Source organism: Rana temporaria, chromosome 9 (assembly GCF_905171775.1).
Source record: "Rana temporaria chromosome 9, aRanTem1.1, whole genome shotgun sequence".
NCBI classification, from domain to species: Eukaryota; Metazoa; Chordata; class Amphibia; order Anura; family Ranidae; genus Rana; species Rana temporaria.
In genome coordinates this window covers 54,003,489-54,016,282 of record NC_053497.1, presented here as the reverse complement: position 1 = coordinate 54,016,282, position 12,794 = coordinate 54,003,489, and the positions used below count along the sequence as shown (strand labels likewise).

General features: G+C 41.0%; 1 protein-coding gene across 4 annotated transcripts in view; it reads right to left on the bottom strand.

Moving 5' to 3' along the window:
* The window catches only part of LOC120913524 (suppressor APC domain-containing protein 2-like), a 36,557-nt gene that overhangs the window by 8,697 nt on the left and 15,066 nt on the right, over positions 1-12,794 (bottom strand). For 3 of the 4 annotated variants that reach the window (XM_040323507.1, XM_040323505.1, XM_040323506.1), the window contains one exon: positions 175-309. In XM_040323507.1, the coding sequence (XP_040179441.1) occupies positions 175-309 (135 nt within the window). Of the gene's footprint in view, positions 1-174; positions 310-5,772; positions 5,836-8,308; positions 8,953-12,794 lie in introns of those variants that run through there. The other variant, XM_040323508.1, reaches the window with a different exon arrangement.

Here is a 12,794-nt window from a genome sequence, read left to right as displayed (position 1 = left end):
AGCAGGAGCACCCACACAAGTACAGCAAGAACATGTAAACGCCATGCAGATAGTGTCCTGGTGCTTATTTAAAACAAGATCCCTATTGCTTCAAAGCATCAGTACTAATCACTAAGCTACTGTGCAGGCCACATGAATGTTAGTCCATAACGAAGTAGGACTGGTGTACCATACCAATGTGCACTGCAGTTCTCTCTTCTGCTCTGCTTCATGTAGACGTTCCCGGTACCAGTCCCGTGCTTTGTCCACCAGTTGAACTCCATCTAGCAGAGCATCTCTTTCCTGCTCCAGCTCTTTCATCCGGCGAAGCTGTAGGGGGATAAACATCAGTAAAATTTACAAAAAAAAAAATGGTCTTTAGTAGATGTAACTCCCAAATGGATCACATTTAGTTTACTAAAGCACTGTGTCTCATAAATAATTGCATTTTCTTTAATGAAATACTGTTTTCACCTCGTTTTCATCCTTTGTTACATCTCAGTGATGCTGATCTCCTGCAGCTCCTTTGCAGGCACATTCTTTCTACATGCACTCCAGCACTGGCTGCCAGGCATTCCTCAACGCGGGTTATCTGATGGTGACAACAATGGATTATGCTTGTGTAACGTGCGTTGGGCCAATTTTAGTCACCATCAAAAGCCTGTGCGATAGGTTGGCAATGCAGGAGCACAATTGGGACAGAGTATTGTCATCTTATAACAGGAAGTGCCTGAACAAGAACCTTCATGGCAGGCATTATTTCAATGAAAGCGGTATTAAAATGATTGACAACAGATATTAAAATACAGTTAAGGTGGTAAATGAGATTTTAGTGACTGGAATTAGGCTTATTTTAATGAAGAACTCCACATAAAAAAATGTTGTCCTTAGTTTAGGATAGAGCAAATTAGAGTTTAATGATCAAAGAGCAGATAGGCTTTCCTTTTAAGATTTTCTGCATTTGTTTTCTTTTTTTCTGTTTTTTTCCCATTTATTTTCACCTGGTGATCCTGCCAACCACACAAATTTCTTTACCCTGGGTGGCTATGAGGGCTCGTTCACACCATGTCCTTTGAGTTACACCGACAAACAATGGATTTTTATATCAACATCTGATCACTTCCTTTGATCTATGGCCCCTTTCCTATTGTGGACACGTACAAAACAAGTAATTAAAAAACTATATACACTGATATCTAAGTTATATATCCTGCTATCTAGCCACCTGCGAATGGGCCTTGTGTCATGCATGGTTGGGCACATGCGATTACCAGCACCGTACTGAGGAATGTCGAACCCATGTGGGAATCTTGTGATAAATATTTGTCATGCAGCCATGAATATAGCTCACTGCAAAAAAATCTAATAGAGTAAGTGTTACGGCACCTTTCCTCGAGCCTGTTTCCAGACTTTCATTATTCGTATCCAACACCCAATAAGTCACTGTGGAGGTAAAACTGTCTGATAGGCCCCTCATCTCCAAATCATTCAGAGGAACCCAGGTTAGCAATAAGTAAAAATGGTTTTCACCAGGTCCAGACTTTTTTTTATTGAAGCTTGTAAGCACACAACCTTTGGTGCCCAAAGGGACATCCCTCTGGCAGGATCTTCTTGAGTTCACATTTTCTTATTCTACTGGTTCGAGTTACATAGCTAGATTCAGAGAGAGTTAGGCCGGCGTATCAGTAGATACGCCGACCTAACTCGGAATCTGCGCCGTCCTAAGTTTAAGTGTATTCTCAAACTGAGATACACTTAAACCTAGCTAAGATACGACAGCTTGCGCCGTCGTATCTTAGGGTGCAATATTTAGGCTGGCCGCTAGGTGGCGCTTCCGTTGAGTTTGGCGTAGAATATGTAAATGACTAGATACGCCTATTCACGAACGTATGTGCGCCCGTCGCAGTAAAGATACGCCGTTTACGTAAGGCGTTTTCAGGCGTAAAGTTATTCCATCAAATAGCTGGCCTAGTCAATGTTAAGTATGGCCGTCGTTCCCGCGTCGAAATTTGAAAATGTTACGTTGTTTCCGTAAGTCGTCCGTGAATAGGGCTGGACGTAATTTACGTTCACGTCGAAACCAATACGTCCTTGCGGCGTACTTTGGAGCAATGCACACTGGGATATGTACACGGACGGCGCATGCGCCGTTCGTAAAAAACGTCAAACACGTCAGGTCACACCACATTAGCATAAAACACGCCCCCTCATCCTAATTTGAATTAGCGCGCTTACGCCGGCCCTATTTACGATACGCCGCCCTAAGTTAGGAGGCAAGTACTTTGTGAATACAGTACTTGCCTCTCTGACTTAAGGCGGCGTAGCGTAAATACGATACGCTACGCCGCCTTAAAGTTGCGGCGGCGTCTGTGAATCTAGCCAACAATGTTGCTACAATATATAGTACCTTTACAAAACATATGTGTATGAAAACCACACAGGAAAAAGTTGCCCCTTTCTCTCCGCTTCCTATACACACAAACCAATGGTAAGTCTGGTTATCCAAGGTACCTGCAAATCTGTGCGCTGGGGGGCCATTCATTTTGAACAGTACACCATGCACTTGAGCAATACACCTGCACTGTAGTGCACCGCAATGCTCTTTTATGCAATCCCAAACAAGGGTCATTTGTGCTTTTGGCAGCGACTAGGTGCCTGACATACTAGTTAAAATAAATGGCCTGTCTTAGTGCAACATGCATTACATATTGCACAAATCTGAACCCAGCCTAATGACTCATAGCTCCCAACTGTCCCTGATTTTGAGGGACTGTCCCTGATTTGGAGCAATGTCCCTCTTTCCTCCTCATTTGTCCCTCATTTTGGTCTGATCTATATAGTTGTATATAAAATGCACTTCTTTTTTTTCAAAAAGTGTTTCCCAGTGCTAAACCTTTCACCCAAATTTTAAATTGCTGCATTTGTAAATTTTAAAAGCAAAAATAAAGGAACAGTAGTGGTAAGAAAAAAGCACTTGTGAATTTAATTAACCTTTTTTGGGGGTTAATACTCCTTTAAGGGGTGTGACAGGGGGCGTGTCCTATGCCTACATACGTTTGTAAGTAGGTGTCCCTCATTCCCATCTCAAAATGTTGGGAGTATGGTAATAGTCTAAATATGTTCAACCAGCAGAGAGAACAAAAAAACTCACTAGATTCTTCCATTGAGCCTAGGTTCACAATGCTGCGAATTCAAAATCGCGGTATGTGGGTGGGAGAATTCTCTCCTGTTTTTTTCTGACAGCAGGGAGACTTCCCAGCCATCAGAATACACTGATCAGCACTGACGGCTAAATAAATCCAACAATGCGGATGTACAGAATTCAATCAGTAGATTGAGATCTGTACAATAGCCTGCTCATACTTGGATCGAAATTCATCTGGTCCCTGCTGAACTGGCAAAATTTTGAGCCATGTATGGCCGGCTTAAAGCTGCCTGTACACTCAGCCCAGAAGGTTAAGCGCCAATTGCGATCTGCAGCGGGTGTCAATATTAAATTAATAACATCCCAAACACAGATCGCAATTGCAGTGCATTTGCCTACACTGGATCGCACAGAACAGAAGTACCATGTGATCCGGCTGCAGTGTGCATGCACTACTTTTGGTGCGGTGCAATGTCAACCCATTTAAAATAATGGGCTGAAATCACATCGCACAGAACTGCATGTGAATTGCACAGGAACAGAAAGCTCATTCCTGTGCGATTCCAGTGTAAACTGGCCCTTAGCCCTGGTTCACATTGTAGCAATATGGAATGCGATTTAATCGGTGCGACAGCACATCGATTCCCAAAAATAGTTTCTGTACTACTTTTGGTGTCTTTGGGGTGAGATTTCAATAGGCATCTGTGCAGAAACCCGCACAGATGTCTCTAAAATTGCCCCCGAAGTAGGGACTGACGTGGGAATGAAATTGTGCGAGTTCAGTTGAGCTCAAACAATTTCATTCCCGCTGTCAGTGTGAACTGGCCCTTAACCACTTAAGACCCGGACCATTATACAGGTAAAGGACCAGGCCCCTTTTTGCAATTCGGCACTGAGTCACTTTAACTGACAATTGCGCGGACGTGCGATGTGGTTCCCAAACAAAATTGGCGTCCTTTTTTCCCCACAAATAGAGCTTTCTTTTGGTGGTATTTGATCACCCCTAAATAGAGCTACAATTTAGAAAAAATTTTACTTTTTGCTATAATAAATATCCCCCAAAAATATATAAAAACAACATTTTTTTTCCTCAGTTTAGGCCGATACGTATTCTTCTACCTAATTTGGTAGAAAAAAAAAGCAATAAGCGTTTATTGATTTGTTTTGCGCAAAAGTTATAGCGTTTACAAAATAGGGGATCGTTTTTTTATGACATTTATTAAAACATTTTTTTTTTACTAGTAATGGTGGCGATAAGCGATTTTTTTCGTGACTGCGACATTATGGAGGACACATCGGACACTTTTGACACATTTTTGGGACCATTGTCATTTTCACAGCGAAAAGTGCTATAAAAATGCACTGATTACTATGAAAATGAGGGGGGCATGGCTGGACGTGTGACGTCACTGATCGTCGTTCCCTATAACAGGGAACAGACGATCAGTGACAAGCCACAGAGAAGAACGGGGAAGGTGTGTTTACACTCACCTCTCCCCGTTCTTCAGCTCCTGTGACCTGAACGCAGGACACCGGCGGCGATCGGGTCCGCGGGCGTGGTCACGGAGCTTCGGACCGGGGCGCGCACGTGACCCACGGCTAGGCACTTAAAGGGCAATGTACCTGTACGTGCCTGTGCCCAGCCGTGCCATTCTGCCTGCGTATATCGGCGTTAGGCGGCCCTTAAGTGGTTAATGAAAAAAATGAACAAATTCCCCTATCCACACAAACAAGGAATAGAGGAATCTCTCTTGCCAGGGACATTGTGCTGTGACAGCGGCACACAAAGCTGTCAGAATACACGGATCAGTGGCTGCATCTGGTTAGCTTATCAATAAAAAATGTCCAACATGTCCCTTCAACAGAAGTCGAGTAATTAATTGACTTCTATGAAGCAGGAACTGCCACACACTGATCAAAATTCAGCCGATCCCCACTGAACTCCGATCAGTGTATGGTTAGCTTCAGAAAGGGCTGAAATATTAACCTGTCCTGGGGGAAATGCTGCTCCAGGCTCCTTCAAGTGCCAGCCATGTGACCAAATGTCTAGTTCTCAATCACTTGATCCTACAGTCAGTGTTCAGATTAACTGACTAACACCTTTGGCAGGGATCACATGACCAAATGCCTAGACCTTTGGTAATGTGACTGGTATTGATTGGGATTGGGAGTAGCATTTTCTACAGGAGTGATAAGATTTTCAGTCCGTTTTATTATTACTTTTGATTACAATTCAGTCCACTTTAGATTTGTTTAGCAGTTACCAATGAAATCACTGGTAAAAAAAAAAATGTTTGAATACTTGAATTTAAAACCATGCACAAAATTAGTTTTAGGACCCTCACGATCGCTTCTTTTGTGATTTTTGACAGAAAAATCTATTATATATGGTATCCCAAAGCTAGGTGGATGCTGCCTTCCTCAGATGGGGTTATCCAAAAGGAACTACAAGAAAAACAGAAGATGCACTAGGCGTGTGCGCCTTCCATTTCTGTTTTTCTTGTAGTATATGATAGTACCATTTGTTTGTTTCCAGAGCTAGCTGCTGGCGCCCTTGCACTAATCTGTATCCATATCAGAGTTTACCTTGTCCCCTTGTGTCCCCTGTGCCCGTACAGAGCTTCCCCTCCATATTTCTGTGGACTCACTTGGTGATTTTCTCTGATGTCTCTCTGGAGCTTTATGGAACATTGGTGGTCCTTAGAAATCCCCTGAGGAAAGCCAATGTTGGTGAAACATGTTCTGATATCAAGCACTGATCACTATCTATATATGGATACCAGTGACTATTAATGTGATATGTATTATACTCAGATTTTTATTTGAACCCATAGCTTGTTTTAATTTTATATGAATACACTTTGTTTTTATAAAATGTATCCTCTCTAATTGTTGCTGTAATTTTCAATTCAATAGGGATGAGGTGCCAGACATCATATTGTCACCCATTATGCTATTTAAACTAAATGAAAATATCAAATCATACAATGTAGTGCACGAATTGTAATGTGTGTGCAACAACACAATCACCTTTGCTAATTAAAGCTGGGAAGCTAAGGAGAAAGAAATGTTTGTTTTGCTTAGTAACCAATCACATTTCTCTTATGTATTCTAACCTGCTCTAGAGGGATGACAGCTGCAAGGAAGATGTAAGTGCAGAGATCACACATGTCCTGTCATATCTCATTGTTCTGTCCATACTGTGACATTTACAGTCTAGCCTCACCTGATAACATTATGGTGAGGATTCAAGAAAAACTGGAGTCGCTCTAAATGCAGCTTTTGCCAACAACAACCAAACCTATCATTTTATTTACTGCACAAACCAGAAGACAAATAGAGCAGAGTCACCGCTGTGTGTCACATAAACATAGACCGAGTGTCACAACCCCGCCGAGGATTAACAGATTATAGCATGTGCATGTGGGGAGTCATTGCCTGGAGGACAAGACAGACAATACTGCAACACATAGATAGAAGATAGATAAACAGATGAGAGAGAGAGAGAGAACAACAGATGAGAGAGAGAGAGAACAACAGATATGAGATAGATAGATAGATAGATAGATAGATAGATAGATAGATAGATAGATAGATAGATAGAATACAAGATATTAGATGGATAGAATAACAGATATGAGATAGATAGATGGATGGATAGTCAGACTGCCACCCACAAAGATGGAGCTATAGATAGATAAAATGGATATGGAATGATAAGAAAGATAGAAATACTGATTATTCATATGACAAAGTTGTCAAGTAAAATATATAAATAGATAGATAGAACAGACATGATATAATTAGAAAGATAAATATTCTGATTGTTAGATATGACAGATATGAGATAGATAGATAGATAGATAGATAGATAGATAGATAGATAGATAGATAGATAGATATATAGATAGAATGACAGATATGAGATAGTCAGACTGCCACCCAGGCAGACGGATAGATATAAAATCATCGATAGATAGATAGATAGAATACAAGATATGAGATAGATAGAATACAAGATATGAGATAGATAGAATACAAGATATGAGATAGATAGAATACAAGATATGAGATAGATAGAATACAAGATATGAGATAGATAGAATAACAGATATGAGATAGATAGATAGATAGACAGAATAACAGATATGAGATCGATAGAATACAAGATATTAGATAGATAGAATAACAGATATGAGATAGATGGATGGATGGATGGATAGATAGATAGTCAAACTGCCATCCAGGCAGACTGACAGATACAAAATCATCAAACGATTGATAGATTGAATGACAGCAGATAGATAGATAGATAGATAGATAGATAGATAGATAGATAGATAGATAGATAGATACACAAACAGACAGATAAAAAGTGAAAGAAACACAAAGATGGCGCTACAGATACATAAAATGGATATTGAATGATAAGAAAGATAGAAATACTGATTATTCATATGACAAAGTTGTCAAGTAAAATAGATAATAAGATAGAACAGACAAGATATAATTAAAAAGGTAGATATTCTGATTGTTAGATATGACAAAGCGGAAAGAAATATGAGAAAGTAGATAGATAGATCGATAGATAGATAGATAGACGTAGCTGGATGGAAAGATACACGTATAAATATATAATAGTAGTGGTAGTCAGTCAATAGTGTAAATGTCTATAAAAAGTTAAAGCAAAAAACAAAACAAAAAAGAAAATTAAAACATGTATAAATAACATAAAAAAAAATGGCAGACTTGGTCTTTTTTCTGCCATCACTTTTTTTTGTTCTATGTTTTAGATAGATGGACAGAAAAACAGTCATAAGATAAATACACAGATAGACTGATCGATAGATAGATAGATAGATAGAATAACAGATATGAGATAGATAGATAGAATAACAGATATGAGATAGATAGATAGATAGATAGATAGATAGATAGATAGATAGAATGACAGCTATGAGATGGAGAGATAGACTGATCGATAGATAGATAGATAGATAGATAGAATAACAGATATGAGATAGATAGATAGATAGAATAACAGATATGAGATAGATAGATAGATAGATAGAATGACAGCTATGAGATGGAGAGATAGACTGATCGATAGATAGATGGACAGACAGTGTGTTAGGCCCACATCCACAATCCCCCCAGTCATATGACACCATCCTATAGACTCACCCACAGGTAGAAGGTCAGGGCCTCTCGGCTGCTGTGAAGCGGGAGGATGAGGATGGTATAGGCAGCGTGCACAGCCATACATACCGTGTGTGGGGTGCAGAGTAGCGTGTAACTCAGTGTTATCCAGGTGTCTGTTTACACATGTATATGTTCATTCAGTATTGCTCTCATGGAGGGGTGGAAGTATGTGCATGGATATTTCTGGGTGAATGTACATGTGTGTGCATACGTGCATGTGAGTGGCTATTCTATGTAGATGTGGCTGTGTAGCAGTGGGTGTGTACATGTAGTCCCTGTGAAGTGCTAGGCGTGTCAGTGTATGTACCTGTCTGTAGCTCCCAGGCCCCCCTCCTCCTTCCCTGCCTCTATTCTGCTCAGATTTCTTATCACTGGCTGTCACTTCTCTCCCCCTCTCTCTGGCCCCCTTTAATCCTCTGTTGCCTTCTGTCCCTCACCAGAGACCCCACTTTTCTCTCCTGCCCTCTGTCCCCCCCGGTAATCTGCCTCTCTGGCTCCACCTGTAACTAGTTCTCGCGCTCTCTCCCTGGGTGACCCCCTCTCTAGAACCCTCTCCAATTTCTCTGCTGAGCCGCACAGACTTGTCCTCCTGTTGTTCCCAAACAGCAGCCCTGTGTGAATAGTGAAGTTATGCGGCCAGAGCTGACACTCCCTCATCGCCGCTCTTTCCCACCCCTCCTTTATCTGTTCAGAGCTCCTGTGGCCTCTCTCACCCACCCTGTCCTCTTCTGTCTTCATTTTACTCTGCAAGGAGGGAGCAAAATAAATGAGAAGAGAGAAAACGCAGAGAAATATGGAATGAAGGTGAAGCAACATAGATGGCACAGGGACCCTGTGCATACAAACAGGTCGGGGCCCTCTTTGAAGGCCATCATAGCTATGCCCTCTTGGCATCCCTGATTAGGAGTTCACGGGGGACTTGCAGCATATTGTGCCAACATGTGCGCGAACGCCTGTTGTCTCTGATCTCCACATTCACTCCATCAGGGCCCTTACATAACCAAAACTATGACATTGGCAGCAATAAACCCAGAATCTGCCATACAAACACAAAAGAGTGGTAGTAGATAATATTCTGCCCAGTAAGAAAAAAAATGGCTGCACATCCAGGAACTCCGATTGCCTTTTATTGTTTAAAGTGATAACACCAAAGACACCAACACAAGGTCACGTAGACGTGTTTCACACAAACATCTTGTGCTTAATCATTAATGATTAAGCACAAGATGTTTGTGTAGTGCGAAACGCGTCTACATGACCTTGTGTTGGTGTCTTTGGTGTTATCACAACAATAAAAGGCAATCGGAATTCCTGGATGTGCAGCCATTTATTTTCTTACAAGTTTCCCACGGAGGCGGGCCGGGGCTGGCACTCTACGAGACATTCCACCTCTGGTTATCATCATACACCTGGAGCAGCGGCTCTTTTTCTTTGAATATTCTGCCCAGTGCTTTCAATTTCATAGTCGAGGGATGTAAATCTGGAAGTAACCAACAGGACCACCCACAAGAGGATTTTGGCTGGTTCATTAGAAACTGGAAATATTTTGATCAGTATATGGCCAGCTTAAACATCTATATAGGGGAATCAGGACCTCCTTCCTCCTGCTGGTGGTCCCGCAGTGATAACTAAATATCTATATAGAGGAATTAGCTCTTCCTTCCTTCTGTTGGTGACATCTCTAGCGATAACTAAAAATGTATATAGAGGTATCAGGATCTCTTTCCTCTTACTGCTGTTATCCCACCAGTGATAACTAAAGATCTATACTGTATATGGGAATCAGGACCTCCGTCCTCCTGCTGGTAATCCCTCAAGTGATAACTAAATATCTATATATGAGAATCAGGACCTCCTGCCTCCTGCTGGTGATCCCTAAAGTGATAACTAAATATCTATATACGAGAATCAGGACCTCCTTCCTCATGCTGGTGATCCCTAAAGTGATAACTAAATATCTGTATAGAGGAATTAGCCCCTCTTTCCTTCTGTTGGTGACATAATCTCTAGCGATAACTACAAAATGTATATAGAGGTACCAGGACCCCTTTCCTCTTCCTGCTGTTACCCCTCTAGTGATAACTAAAAATCTATACTGTATATGGGAATCAGGACCTCCTTCCCCCTGCCGGTGATCCCTCTAGTGATGCACCCCAAATCTTGTTCCATTGAAGCAGACCTATACCTGAAATCACAGGCAGCGTCATAGCTCCTAACTGTCCCCAATTTCGAGGGACTGTCCCTCATTTGAAACAAAGCAAGAGATGTCACCAGCACACTATGGGTCTCCAAAATTGGGTCCAAAGCTTTATTTAGCAATCACAATGTTACAGGAAACAGCTGGTGACATCTCTCGCTCTGATTGCTCACGGTCCCAGCGAGTGGTCGCTTCAGCGCCCACTTTTACATACAGCCACTTATACAGGGACACGTACGTTGGCATCATTGAAGCAAAGTCCCTGTCTCTCCTTCCTCCTCATTTTTCCATCATTTTGGCCTTATCTATATACTGTAGTTGTATATAAAATGCACTATTTTTATCAAAACATGTATCCCAGTGCTAAACATTTCATAAAATGTCTAAATTGCTGCATTTGTAAATTTTAAAAGCCAATATAAAGCTGTAGTAGTGGTAAAAAAAAAAGCATTTATGGGTTTAACCAATAATTTTTTATGTTCAATTCTGCTTGAAGGAGTTAAGCCTACATACATTTGCTAATAGGTGTCCCTTGTTCAAATCTCAAAAAAAAATCAGAGGTATGCAGTGTCACATTAAAATCCTAAAAAGCACCGCTGTAAAAAAAATATTAAAAGCCAGCAGCTACAAATACTGCAGCTGCTGACTTTTAATATTAGGACACTTACCTGTCCGGGAGTCCAGCGACGTCTGCAGCAGAAGACGAGCAATCGCTCGTCTATCTGCTGCCCCCACTGCCATCCTCTGTGAGGGAATCAGGGAGTGAAGCGCTCCGGCTTCACTGCCTGATTCCCTACGAGTCGCGAGCCGCGCAGCGCTGTCCTTACTGGTTCCCGCTGTGTTTTGGGAGCAGAGTGTTTCCCAGAACACAACGGGCGGGAAGTGACGCACTACCCGCAAAATCCCGCAGTGGGGATTCCCGGAAGTGGGTGCAAATACCTGTCTTTGACAGGTATCTGCACCCCCCTGAAAGGTGTCAAACGTGACACCGGAAGGGGGGGGGGTTCCGATGAGCGGAAGTTCCACTTTAGGGTGGAGCTTCGCTTTTTAAGAACCTATTAAAAAAAATGTACCCGTGCATCCATTCCTGGAAAGTGAAATAAATAAATATTCTGCACTAATTTAGAAATATTATAAAATCCCCACTCTAGTGGCTGTACAAATATCACAAAAATATAAAAAAATGTATAATACCAATATACAGCAAAAATAAAAATGTAACTTATAAAATCCAAAATACATTTGTGTATATATTGTTAATATGTATCTACTAATAAACTGTGCACACAAAAAAAACTGATTCATGTTCATAATAAAAATGTGTTGTGTAAAATAAATGATCAATCAGTGATAATTCATGAAAGTTCATCACTGTTATACAACGCGTGTTTTTTTACTATTTTTATTTGCTTAAAATGTTAAGAGACTCTTGAAGAAATCCGTATTTAGCTGTAGCTTCCTTTCAATTTTAGTCTTCATATTGAATTATATGCTTTGCTCAGGGTGTGCAGACTTTTTCTAATTAGTACTATATATTACTTGTTTTACTGGTTGATTAGTTTAATTGTCTGGGATAATGATTTATACATATATTTCATATATATTTTAAATATAGTGCTGTATATTGATATTTTTAAAGACTGGAATTTGGACCCTTCGCCCTGAACTGGTCACATGGTCTCTACAGCAAAGGAAAATTGCTGCTCCAGGTTAGAGACTCCAGGCACAATGAATAGTATAAGACTCCTCACACGGGTGCAAGCCCCGGCTCGCCTGCCATAAAAGATCGAATGAAGGAAGAAATTGGCTGCACACCGATGTGATTGAAGTCCATTTATTGAATATTCCATGCAAACAATGACACACACCATGGTTGCAGTAGCCGGAATAGAGGTGGACTAGTTTCGCACAGCTACACTGTTGAGTAAGCACATTGTACCTGTGCGTAACTAGTCCACCTCTGTCCTGGATACTGCAACTGTGGTGTGTGTCGTTGTCACCATGGAAAATTCAATAAATGGATTTCAATCACGTAGGTGTGCAGCCAATTTCTTCCTTCATATGGTCTCTACAGAGGGAGTTTAGGGATCTGAGGTTCAGAAAAAGCAGGCCAATCAGCAGCTGAAAAAAAAAGAGATCCCCTTTACCCCCTCTACCAGAGACAATAGATTGCAGTAATCAGAGCAAACGCTACATTTTTTTTTTTAACATTTTCACAAACCTTTTCAAAACATTTGTTTTATGTATTTTCATTTTTGAATACTTTAGACA